Source organism: Pelmatolapia mariae, linkage group LG17 (genome assembly GCF_036321145.2).
Source record: "Pelmatolapia mariae isolate MD_Pm_ZW linkage group LG17, Pm_UMD_F_2, whole genome shotgun sequence".
NCBI classification, from domain to species: domain Eukaryota; kingdom Metazoa; phylum Chordata; class Actinopteri; order Cichliformes; family Cichlidae; genus Pelmatolapia; species Pelmatolapia mariae.
The window spans coordinates 15005292-15018781 of NC_086242.1; the positions used below are offsets into that span (position 1 = coordinate 15005292).

The following is a 13490-nucleotide window of genomic DNA, read 5'->3' on the forward strand; positions in this document are numbered from 1 at the left end:
TAATCATTACAGCAATCATGCCTATTCTACAAGCTGGAAGCACTGAGGTAAATATCAGAACAGGACGATAACCTACTTTCAGACGTGTCACAGGGCAACTCTACTTTTAGACAACATCCATCTGCCTCCCATAACTCTCTTAAAGGCCTTGGCCAACCTAAAATGTTGGCGGAAAATCGAAAACAGGTTTAATGAAATGGATGATGTGCCCAATAGGGTGGTGCTTTAGTGAGAATGAAAACCATAGGGGCAGAGTGCCTCTCTCTCTTTTTCTCTAAAGCTGGAGGAACTCGGTATCGGTGTAGCTTCCGCAGTGAATCTGTGGTGCATTCCTCCACAACTCTCCACTCTCACGGACTGTTAGCTTCTGTTTCCGCACCGATGAGCCTCGGTCCCTGGGCCATCAGTCATTTTCAGTGGTCTAGGCAGGGGGCAGAGGCTAGGCTTGCTACACCGGCGCCATGAGGCCCAATTATAAGAAGCTCTGGAGCATTTTGAATGCAGGACGAGCAGGAGGTCATTTCTGAGCAAACTGGAGCTTCACAGTGTTTTACCTACAGTATGCTGGTTACGATGTTGGATCACTTAATCTCCCTACATTTCAGCGAAGTCACTATAGCACATTACAAAATAAATACCTAGATCTGTGCTTATCAAAATCATCTGAAATTATAAAAGCTTATTTTTAACCATTTAGCAAGAGCAGAATCAGACAGAGGTCAGATACTGCCAAAGATCACTTCTCTGACTCAATACACAAAAAATATAATTAATTAATTAATGTATTTAAAAACACTTTCAGTGACAGTACTCTCACTTAAATAGGGCAGGAATGCAACGGGGAAATACAAAATACATACAAAAATACCAACTTAAAAAAATAATACAATAAATAAGACAAGGCTGTATAAAAACGGGGGTAAAGTAAAGCAAATTGCATTTTGCAAAATATACAGTAATGTGCAACATGGAAATGCAGTTATTAAGGCAAAAACAGAGTTTGCACTACGGTGAGCTCGAAGAGTCAACATTTGGTTTGACGATTTTAATTCTTTAACACAGCCTGAACTCTCTTAGGTAAACTTTCTTGTAATGTCTTTAAGTAGTCTTCAGGAATAGTACTCCAGGCTTCTTTAAGGACATTCAAAGCTCTTCTTTGGATGTTGGCTGCCTTTTGTTCTGTTCTCTGCCACGATGATCCCACACTGCTTTAATAATGTTGAGTTCTGGGCTCTGGGGAGACCAATCCATGACTGGTATGTGTATTTTTCTATCCTGGTATGTTTTATTGCACTGGCAGTGTGTTTGGGATCATTGTGAAAAATTAAGTCGTTGCCAATCAGCTGATTTCCAGGTGGCATTGCATTGTGGATCAAACTTTGACTGTACTTTTCTGTGGTCGTTAAAGAAATTGCAACAAATCATGTTTTTCTGACAGGCCGGTAGTAACAAAAGTTACAATTTAAAACTGGATCTTCACAAAGTCTGTTCTGTGTAGACACAACACTGATTCATCCCTTGAGTTAGATGCCTTTTAATGCTAGAATGAGTCAGTGTTAATGGCAAAACACACAAAAAAACATTCCCCTGAAAGGACGGGAATGAAAATGAGTGAAAAAAGACCTTTAGAAAGCGGAGAACTACTGCTCAAGACCACTTTAAACATCTGGGTCCTTGGAAGCAAAATATAATGCTGAGGTCTACAGTTTAGTGCTGAACAGTTAGTGTGAGGGTTTACAGCAGTTACACAGGACGTATTACTCAGCATACAAAAACTGTATCTGAACTGATTTCTGTTTCTGAAAAAAACCTTTTAAGAGAAAATTACTACGCAAAACAGAAGAAAAGTTTTTAACAGAAATATGCTAATGAGATGCTAAGTGCTATTAACTTTTATCTCTGAAACTGTTTTTACATAGTTTGCTTTCATGTTCCTTTACTAAAAGTAGCAAATAACTTTGACCACCTAAGTAGCAAGCTTAAGTGTAAGTTTTGATAAATTTGATAAACGCATACTCTTGAGGCGCAAGCCTTACATTTAAAAGGGCGGACTCAATATCTCAACGCCACGCAGATGAACACAAAATAACATTTGTGCTCATACTCACAGCTACATCACACAGTTTATACTCTTGATTTTTGGTGCTTTATTTTGCATAACCCTTAAAAATCTCACAGCAACCCGAAACAAAAATAGCTCGCTCCTTTGAACATTAGTATGCTAATGCTTTAAATAGGCAAATTAATCACTGCGCGTGATTTGAATAACCTTCCAGTATGCAAATAAAGTGCTTGTAAACTAGGAATGATTAAATGCTGAATCAAACCCACGCAGATTAGGCCATGTGGGTTAAAAAATGTTGCTACTAGGCTGCAGGGGAACTCGGATAAGAGTAGCTATCCACAGATAGGGTGCCGTGTTGTCTGGCTGACCACACCAGGACTCCTTGTGTGCATATTTCAAGATTGTAGCTCAAGGCAAGTATTAAAAAAAGCTCTCCACACAGAGAGATTAAAACCTGGGCTGGAAGGGGACTAGCAGAGAAGGGCAGACATGGGGGAGCGACAGGGGTGACCACCAAGGCCAGTTGTTGATGAATAAGCCTCACAGAGAGGGGGGTTAACAGATAAAGTGGCAAGGCAGAGAATGCAGAAAAAGTGAGCATCATGCTGACGCAGAAGCCACAGGAGTGAGTGACGCATTGGAGTTTTATTGCCCGCAGTGTCATACAAATAAATGTCCCCTTCCAGGCTCAATTCATGCTGCGCCGAAACTTTACTGGGTAAATAATCTGCTGTAATATTTCACGTTCATTTCCCCTGGCTGGCTCAGGATGCACGCTCATATAGCTTTATTTTTGAGCCCGTAGGTAGCTGTTGGTGGCTGATTTATCTTTCAGTCGGGAACAGAGTTATGTTCACTAATTTTACAACCTCCTGCAGCTTGGTGTGATTTTTGTTGATTACTCCTGGAGCAAAAAAAAGAAAAGAAAAGAAAAGAAAAATCTTCAAGAGTTTGGGGCTTTTCAAAGTTATAAAACAAGTTTTGATGTGAAAACAACGCACAATACCACAGCACAGAAAGCAAGGGTTAAGTGAAGAGAAAGAAACATTCGTATGGTCACAAACCGTGTCTTTAGAGTGGCCCGTTAGGAAGAAATAGGGGGAGCCATGCTTGTCACTTTTCATGCACATGGAGAGACTGGAAGATACCATTCCTATAGAAGGGGAAGTAACAACCTAGACCAATCAATTAGTGATAGATCACTGAAATGGACAGAAGATAAACTAGTGTTAGTTAAGACAGAAGAGACAATTAGTTTACAGCAACAGTGAAATACAGAATTAAGAGATTAAATACAAAAGGATGACGGCTACAGAGGCAGAAGATACAATATGAATAAAAATGCATGTCAGATTAATGTTATTCAGAGTCATTGTGATACTAGATTAACAGTGAAGAAAATACTACGTGTTAAGAAAGAAATGATCTGAAAGACAAATAATTTAAAGTTTAGAACCTTACCGTACTCTGGGACCTGCCCTGTACCCCTCTTTAGGAGGAGACGAACCCGCCTGCCCCCAGACTTGATGAGCTCGATAGCCCTAGCATGGGTCATGTCCCGAGTGCTCTCTCCATTGATCTCAATGATCTGGTCCCCAACCTGGATGTCAGGAAGTTTGCAAAGAAAACAAAGAAAGAAGCTGAGAAGTCTGTTTGTACTTTCCATGCAAGGTCAAATCAATAAGACATTTTAGGTATAACAATATGCTTACAGCTTTTGGTCACATGCTAAATCTAAATCAAACCTAAGCAAAATCTTTCTGGATTGTAGACTGGGGTTTATTTGCTTTAGATTAAACTTATGGATGTTTTTTAAATAGTGCTTTTAGGCATTTTTGCCTTTATTTGATTAGTGACAATTTAGGGATACACACATGACACATCACTGATGTAACTGTGAGCCACCAAAAAGCAAGTCTGATATATAGCCCTATTTTCCTACTTTTGGGGTTGCTTGGTCTCTTGTTATTAAATTGTTTGCATCATCTTTGCTGTACAACAGACCAGAACATTCATACACAACATTTATTTTCCATCCTTGCTTTCAGATCATGCCCTTTTTTGTCTTCTTTCAATTTTTTTTACAAGTAAGTCATTTCATTTTTCTTCATGACATACACTCGGAAATAACTCTTCAACATCAATAAACATGAAGCAGTAATTCAGAGTAAAATGCAACTGAAACATATAAAATCAAAGGCATTCATTGAAATGATTTATCACTGAAAAATGTGCTTTGTATAAACTAAATGTATATGAGTGAAGTAAATCTGATTTGATCAGATTCCATTAAATTAAACATTTTGCATTGTACCAATGTAACAAAATTACATAGAACATTAAATTAGTTACAGTCATCAAACAGTGTAGTGTTAGGGTACTTCTAATAGACGAAGAAGACATAGGCCTCACAAAGGTAACAACTACACCTATAATATAATTGAATAAATCAAACGCAGTCTAGAAACTGTCAACATGCTTCTGTTTGAATGAAAGAAGAAGTATTTTTCAGCCATGAACTTAGGGCAGCTTTGTTCTGTGATCGATAAATGCTGTGCTGGCTGTGTTCAGAACAGCCAAATACAGCAACCACTGGAACAAGTCTGAAGCTGCGTGCATCGATTAGACGGAGTATCAATAAAGCTCATTGACCACTGAAGGGAAAACCAAACTGCCCTCAATCAATCCAAAACAAAGCAGTAGGAATGGAGCAGATAAATCTAAATTATTAGATGACCCTTGCTATTTGTATGAAATGTTTCCTTGTGCGTTTATAAGGATCAATACAGATCTACAATCACTGGCCCCTTTATTAGTTACGCCTTAATAGTACTGGATTGGATTTCTGAACTTTTGCCTTCAGAGCTGTTTTAAGGTACTGGAAACATTCTCCACAGATTTTGATCCTTATTAAGACAGCTGTATCACACAGTTGCTGCAGGTTTGTTGAATGCACATCCATTATGTGACTTTCCCGTTCCACTACATCCAAAGGTGCTATAGTCGCTTGAGATCTGGTGCCTGTGGAGGCCATTTGAGTACAGTTTCATATTCAAGAAACCAGTTTGAGATGATTTGAGCTTTGTGACATGGTGTGTCATCTGGTTACTGCTGGGGACACTGTGGTCATAAAAGTTTGGATATGGTCAGCAATAATCCTGAGGTCGGCTGTGGCGTTTCAATGATGCTCAACCAAGAGGCCAAAAGTTTGCCAAGAAATATCCACATCATTACACCACCAGCAGCAGCAGCAGCAGCAGCAGCAGGAGCAGGAGCTAGAACCAAGGCAGGATAGATCCAGGTAACGTTTGCCCAATCCTCTGATGCTCGGTTTGAACTTCAGCAACTTATTTTGATCATGTTTATATGACTAAATGCATTGGGCTGCTGCCATCTGATTGGTTGTTTATATATCTGTGTTAATGAGGTGTTAATGAGCAGTTGAAGAAGAATACATAATACACTGGTTGTTAAGTGTATAAAATAATCATAACAGCAATAGCTCAGCTAAAAACTAAAGTCAATATTCCCAGGCCTATCCCTTCTTTATGTGACCACTCCCTGGTGTATGTGAGGATGGCTCAAATATGAAACACTTCAAAGCCCTTCATGTGAGGGCCCTGAGGTTCACTAATGGGAGAAATCATGAGGAACAGGACAAAACGTGCTGAGCCAATTACACTAACAAATGGAGAAGTCTCCCAGTAATGGTAGGAGGGTAATTTTAAAGTTAGGAGTGGACTAGAGTCAAGAGAGGGGGAGTCATTACGTGTCATTACAGTGGTCTGAAGAGGTGGAAGCCAAGACAGTTTTCATTAATCCTCAGCCCCTAACAGCAGCAGAGAGTGATCTCCATTTTCATCTTTAATAAAGAGGGAAAGAAAGCTGAATGGACAGCACGTGAGCTCAAAAAGCACGAGATGGGAGCGAACCTCGGAGAAGTAATTAAATGTGCTGAATGATTATCTGTAAAAATCAATCACTTCATACAATTTTCTTAACAACATCTACAGTGACATTTAACCTAAAAAAAAACCTGTTAGAAATTGTAAGCGCTCCTTGTTGCTGATTAGTTTGTTCGCAAGAGGGTTTTTTTCCTCCTTTTTAAGAGCCTGTTGAGTAGAAACTACTTGGCTCAAACTCAAAATGTCAGAGTGACTGCAGGGAGTCACAGAGCATGTGGGCTTTTTGGTTTCCACACCTGAGTATGTGTTAAAGCGCTACTCAAATCCACAGTGACAGCCATGCTTTTTAACTACTGTCTCGCATTTGCTGAAGTTAAATGCAGATTGATTCCTCGCCGCATGAAGCGGTGTGGATCGTGGATTGCTGGAGGAGGGATCACACGGCTTACACTGTTTGATCAATCAACGGTGACAAATTTGAAGCGCATACATGCGTCTACTTAAGTAAAATCCTGAGGCATTGGCTTTATTTACTTATTTTACACAGTACATGTAATTTGGACACAAAATAAAACTTTACAGTTCAGAATTAACCCGAGAGGGTGACCGCATAAGGTGCCCACGTGTTTGTAAAACTTCTGTTTTGTACATTTTATATTTTGCTTTATTTGGTAACAACTGAAACTAACCAATTTATTATGTACACCTGTTCAACTGCTTTTTAACCGAAATATCCAATCAGCCAATCACATGGCACCGACTCAGTGTATTGAGGTATGCAGACACGATCAAGGCAACCTGCTTGAATGGTCATCAGAATGGGCAAGAAAGGGGATTTAAATGACTTTGAACATGGCATTGTTTTTGTTTCGAGTATTTAATAAATAGATTTAATTGTGCAAAGCGTGGCTCCAGTTAGAGTCAAAAAAATCAATCAAACCAGGGTTTGCTTTAGGGCGCGCCTACCTTCTCAGTGACACACAGTTATTCATATGAACTTATCCTTTTTTTTGTTTGTCAGATCCACACGTCACTCGTTCACATCTGCTTCAAAATGCTCAACTTGATGCTTCAACAAAGCACTCTAAACTAATGTGTTAGTTAATTCCATGTTTAATGAGAACTGAATGCAGCTCTTTCCAACTTAAAATGTAAATTATTGTAGTAGACTGCTACATCAGTTAATTGGTACAACATGAAACCAGTCATAGGAGTTTTTTATGTCCAGAAACTTTACTGGTAATCAGTTTGACTTTTTCTTTCTCACTTTCTTTGTTTAATACTAAATACTTAAAAAGAAACTATCACTACTTCACAGCAGTTTGTTTACTGATTTTAAGTAGAGCTCCACAAGTATTCCTTCTTCCTTTTCCACCTCCGTCTGGAGCCACTGGACTACAACGATTACAACACAGAAAAGGAAAAGTAATGTCTCCTTCAGGGGCATTTTACACCATTATCTTTGACAGGTTCATTACAGATAAGCACTGTAGTGCATACTGAGGCTATCAGCCGCAGACGTAAAAATTGGAGGACATGCAAGAAAAAGAAAACAGGACTGAGGGAAACGTCAAAGACAGAAAAGCTGCTGGGGAAGTGGAAGGGTTTTATTTTCATTTCCACTGGATTTATTGTTATTACATATATATATATATATGTAATTCAGAAAATGTGTGTGCTGCTTTGTTTTTTTTAGCTAAAGGGATAACTGTGTAGCTGTGGAGACCATCAAACACGTGACATCATGATGGCCCCATTAAACGATTAAATCTGTCTTTAACCTGCTGAATATCACCTGATGCTAAACATAAGGAAGAAGTTAAGTTTTGGGAACTTGGGAGGAGACAAACTTGCAATCAGCATCAGAAGGACAAACCATCTCATAAGTTATTTTGACAGCTTATTTCTTAGCTGGCACAAAAAAAGTTGCAGTTGCTGCGTTGATAACATCAGACAATTACAGACAACACCGTGTAATGCAGCAAAGATTGAAAGCAGCTTAACCTTTAAAGACGGGGTAACCGCTTTCTTAAAGGAAATGATGTCATCAAACCCTACCCTCATCCTCCCGTTGCGAATGGCCGGCCCGTCCTCTGCGAGTCGTAGGACAAAGAGGTCCATTTTGTACTCCCGCCCTCCACGGATGCTAAAACCGAAGCCCTTCACGCTCTTCTCCAGCTCCACTGTGAAGAAGTCGAAGTCCTGTGTAAGCTGAGACAAGCAGAGATCACGCATGATCAGATGCAGTCGTACTCGAGCACAAAACAGGCTATCACTGCAGAAAATTGTCTCCAATAATAAAATTTTTGAATGATAATGGAGCAAAAGCAATGGGAGAGGTGCTAATAAGTCCATAACTTTAGCTTCAATACATGAGGATTTGAGAAATAACACGGCATTTACTTTGACAGACAAAACCAGCTTTAAATAGAAAAACAAAGGGTTTATAATTTATACAAAAACTCAAAATATCTAGAAATAAGCTTAGAATATAATAGCAAAACAATCTCTCTGGAAATATATTTTACTACATTATTGTACAAGAGACTGTGCAATGAAAAATATGTTTGAGGTAATTCAGTGCCACGTAACAGCTTTTTCACCATGTGAGCCCTAAAATATTATTTTAGACCCTAAATTTGTAACTTTAAAATGTTCCTCTCAGCAAATACCCACATGTCCTTGATCACCAACCAAATTTAGAAGTATTTATACATTTATTGGCCTCTGGCAGCTGAGCTGTGAACACAAGGTTGATATACAGCTCAAATTTTAAGGTTACTTGTTAGGAAGTAGTTTCTTATTTACACATCTAAAATATTATTGGTGAAATATTGGCAATTTTTTGTCATATTTATGGCCACCATACAACTTTAAGTCCATTTATCGCTCTCCTTTAACCTGCTCAGTAAGGAGAAGGAAGGTTTCTTTACACCTGCAGTAATTTATAAGTGGTGGTACAGCTCTGTGCTGGGAGCCCGTTGCCCTTCTATGGAGGAGTTTGTATTAGTGCAAACAGCAGCAGGAAGACAGTCCATACATAACAGAGCACAGAGAACAGAGAACAGATATCCAGCTTGAAAAGTAGGAGCTGTGTTGTAAGTGTGCTGCAAAGTGACTTGCATCTGTAGGCAGGCCTAAGATTTGTCAGCTGGACGTGTAGAAGGGTATCAGCTGAGCCATTAGCTCCTGTAAGCTGGCACTGAGCTCAGCTGTCATCAGCTGATCATGCAGGATTGCAGGCTGAGCTCGACTTTGTGACCTGCCTGAACCAACGCTGTGCTCAGTTTTAGGTTTTCACCAACTCATGTCTGGCTCTTAATTGGATTTGTGCACAGATAGCAGAGATAAAATTTAAGAGTTAACAGATACTAAAAAGGCTCCGTAGAGCTGTAGGGGACTGATATGATATGATTATGTCCTAGATTTCAAATATCAATGTTCGTATTGACAATCCTGTATGATTTGACCTTCAGAAAAGAGTCTGTTGAAGGATGAGTCACTCTCATCCTCAAGGCAAAGTCTTTCCTTACTTGAACTGGTGGCATTCGGTACTCTGGGATGGCAAACTGTCTAGCATCTGTGGCTAGCTGTCGATAGTCCAGCAGAGGCGGGTGTCTGTAATCCAACGTGGGCGGCTGCCGATAGTCTGCCACGGGAGGGTGCCGGTAGTCCACTGGCGGCTGTCGGTAGTCTGTGAATGGTGGCTGTCGGATGTCTGGTTTAACATCTTGCCTCGCCTTCACCTCAGACCTGTAACTAACAGACCAATGAGAATGAAGGAGGAACTTCCAGGGGGGATTTCTACAGCTGTCATCACCACCTTTGGACATGGAACATTACTCGTGTTATCTTTCAGCATGCTTAGCAAACCAAAAAAAACCCATCTCTAACAAACTGCTGGGTCATCCGGCGCTGACAGAAATGGCTTGTTTTAGTTTTGAAATGACAACCATTAAACACAACTTAAGTGAGGAAATTAAACATCACATAAAATGTTTATAATAAAAACAAACTCTCTCACGCTGATGAGTGCAAAGATATCTGAATACTGTGTAAAGCAGAGGGAAAGGCAATGAGGCTGTAAATTTTGGGACCCCTGTAGTTCTTGGTAAAATATTCAACAGATCTCGATAAAGAAGCAATTTATGTAAATAATTTAGCACTCCATAAGAGTTAAGTGATGTTATACAACAAAATAGTGAGCGAGCGTGAGAGATGAACAAAGAGAAGGGACAATAAGAGAGACAACGACGAAGCTGGAAAAAGAAACTGAAAAGGGGAGAAGAGAGAGGCTCGAGCGCAAGGTGAAGAGAAAGAGAAAGGAGATATCTGACTCGCTCAGGGTACCTTTATTCTCAGAGGAACGGTGTTTCACCCCAGAGGCAGATAAAGAGCTAGTCTATAAAAAATGCTTCACTGCGTCATAAAAAAAAAATATCAAGGCAGCTGCTTGTAAACCGACTCTTACCTGCCCTCGTGGGTGTAGGTCTGAGGTGTCGGGGCAGGAAGCTGAGTCACAGGGCTCTGGTGGGGCATGGGGTTGGGCTGGCTGGCAGAGGGGCTCGGTTCTGTCACTGCTTGGTTAGACAGGGAGGCTGCAGTGTTTAGCTGGGCCTTAGGGCTGTGCTGGTGAGCCATGGGGCTCTGCTTCTCCGAGCTGGGGGCTGATGGAGGATTGCTCACCTCTGAAAAACAGAATGTGATGTAAGAAAATCAAACCATAAGGTATCAGCTAAGGCTGTTTTGTCACTATAATTTGATTGTCTTGGCCACTTGAGGGCAGCACAGCAAACCTATTGTCCTCTGATAAAGTTGATCTGCTGGAGTAACGGCGCTATTTATTTCTTTTCAACTGCTAAATCTGAGCGTAAAAGGAGATTCCTGTTTAGGTTTTCACCACATGCTTAAGGGCATATTTGAGTCTTCACTTTATTTACTATGACAGAAATGAAACAATGGCCTGAAAAAAGATCAAGTGACCAATTAAAGCTGGGTGGTGGTGAAAGTGTTCTTGATTTGAATAATTCTTAATAAAGAATATTGATAAGTAGACCTTTATTTTCTATTTTAAATAAAACACAACTACTGCCAGGGCTGGCAATTTCTATGGCTACCCAATATCAGCTGTTTCTTGCTGTGATTGGCCAGCAGTGGAGAAGTACAATGGGTTTAAATCTATCTAGCAACACAACTGCAGCTTTATCAAAGTCTATTGTGTAATCATTTGGTGAAAGTGTGTGTTTTTTTCCAGTTTTGATCATCAGTGAGTCTCACTTACTCCTAACTGTAATGTGCATCCCTTATTGGGCCCACTAACAGTGGTCAAAAATCTACAGGTATCTCCAATGTATCTCAAAATAATGGGAATACAAATGTCAGTGGAATATCAGTGGGAAGTGATGCAAAAAGAAAATCCTTTCTCGTCAGCCTTGGTTGCTGTGATTCAAGTTTATTGTGAGTAGTTAAGAGTCTCTTGTTGAATTGAAATCTTCCTCAAAAGCAACAAATGAAAAGAATCACTTGGTAAATGGGAGTAGGGAACACATTTCTCAGTGACACAGCCGGAGTGTGTTCTGTATTAGTGTTATTGTTAGAGACGTGCACTTCTGTTCCAAGCATCTGCATGCAGAGGTGTCATAAAAACAGAGTGTGACTGGCTTGTGAATGTGACACAAGGCTTTACAGCTTTCATTTAACAAAGCTAATTCAATATCTGTCATGAATCACCGTCAGCAGGTGTTTGCTGTGCGTGTGTGTCCATGGCTCACCTTCCTGTGGTATGATCCTCAGGGTGACACTAAGGCCCGCATCTTTGATCAGCTTAACGATGTCAGCGTGCGGCATGTTGACGATGGACTGGTTGTTCACCGCCAGTATCCTGTCTCCCACCTTCAGCTTCCCGCAGCGGTCTGCCGGGCTGCCCTCGATGATGCGGCCAATTTTGTGGGGCACAGCTGTTGGAGCATTCACACACGCAACAGCAGGTAAAGACGCGCTCGGCAGCAGATTGGAGGATTACGCTTGTCTGTGCTCACACACCACTCACTGCCTGACTGACTGACTGACTGAACGTGTCTCTGCCTCTCTCATTTTGCTATTCACCTCAGGCTTACGTAAGGCATCCAGTTTTTCTTCATGTGTGTGTGGGCGATGCACTGATGCTCAGAGCAGTGCGCCAGATATGTGTGTGACTGACGTGCTGTGGGAGGGCATGTATAATTGAGAAGCTAGAATGAGAGGCGCTTCACTTTTTACCAAGCCGTGACCTTGCCTACCCTAACCAATAAGTTTTCTTCACACTATAAAGAGACTACCTGGTTATTTACAAGCATCTATGAGCTTTGCCACAATGTTTAGCACTCGAAGCAGTTGTTATGCTAAGCAGAGAATGACTGATGATGCTTAAGCACCTACTTGACTCTTTAATAATCACTGGACTCACTGTTAGTTGTGGCCGCCTCAGGCCGGTTGAGCGAGCTGATGATGACGAAGCCGAAGCCCTCGCTCTCCTTTCGGCTGATTATGACATCGCTTGGTTGTGTGTTCGAGGTCCCGTCTGAAGTAGCACCGGCGTTGCCCATGCCAGCGTTGGGAGCCTGGGGTGTGCTGGTGCTGTTGCCATACGTGAAGTCACTACGTGGGGAGCTGTGCTGCGTGGAGACAGAACCTGGGCTGCGGCCGTTTTCTGGACAAGACTCGCCTGTAGGGCGACGCAGAGAGGAATCAGAACAGAGGTATGTAGCTGAGTTTGAGAACCCTTCTCAAATGTGCGGATTAATGTGAAAAGGCACAAAATTGTATGTTTGCACCAACAAGGTGACTCTTAAAGAGCTGTTAGCCCGAAACCTGACATATCTCAGCTTGGTGTGAAGTGAATTCTTAAAGGTTGAGTGAACTGCACAAGTGGAGGACAAAAGAAAAAAAACTATCTAAAGCAGATGAAAAGGATCTGAAAGTCATCTCCTGAAGAAAGAAGAAAAACCTGTTAGGAAATCTTTGTCAAAATTGATGAAATTACGAACAACGAAAAGTACTGTCAGCTTTAAACCATCTGGAAAGCATCTAATTGGCAATGGCTTAATTTTTCAGTAAAACACTGATCCCAAACACACTGCCAATGCAGTAATAGTATACCTGGATAGAAAAAAACCACAAGGTGAAACTATCAGTCATGGACAGACCTCTACTGAGACCGAAGAGGACGCAGTGTGGGATCATCTTGACAGAGAACAGAACAAAGTAAAGACAACATCCAAAGAAGAGCTTTGGATGTCCTTCAAGACGCCTGGAGAACTATTCCTGAAGTCTACTTAAAGGAATTCCAAGAAGGCTTACAGGAGGTGCTGAAGAATAAAGGTGGTCATATCTTTATTTCAAACATGACTTTCAAGCTCATTAGAATTATAAAAACTCTGTTTTTTGCCTCTGTTTTGGTGTACCCTGCCTCTACCCCGATGATAGCTGGATGGATGGACGGGCTATTTTTGCCTTATATACTGTATTTTCATTTGTTTCCC

The 13490-nt window shown here is 40.9% G+C and overlaps 1 protein-coding gene across 12 annotated transcripts in view; it reads right to left on the reverse strand.

Moving 5' to 3' along the window:
• Positions 1-13490, reverse strand: part of magi2a (membrane associated guanylate kinase, WW and PDZ domain containing 2a) — a 257427-nt gene that overhangs the window by 6300 nt on the left and 237637 nt on the right. For 7 of the 12 annotated variants that reach the window (XM_063460653.1, XM_063460651.1, XM_063460655.1 and 4 more), the window contains 6 exons: positions 12416-12673; positions 11742-11927; positions 10442-10658; positions 9504-9729; positions 8029-8181; positions 3527-3665 (listed from right to left, as the gene is read on the reverse strand). In XM_063460653.1, the coding sequence (XP_063316723.1) occupies positions 3527-3665; positions 8029-8181; positions 9504-9729; positions 10442-10658; positions 11742-11927; positions 12416-12673 (1179 nt within the window). Of the gene's footprint in view, positions 1-3129; positions 3241-3526; positions 3666-8028; positions 8182-9503; positions 9730-10441; positions 10659-11741; positions 11928-12415; positions 12674-13490 lie in introns of all 12 variants that reach the window. The other 5 variants (XM_063460661.1, XM_063460659.1, XM_063460652.1 and 2 more) reach the window with 3 other exon arrangements.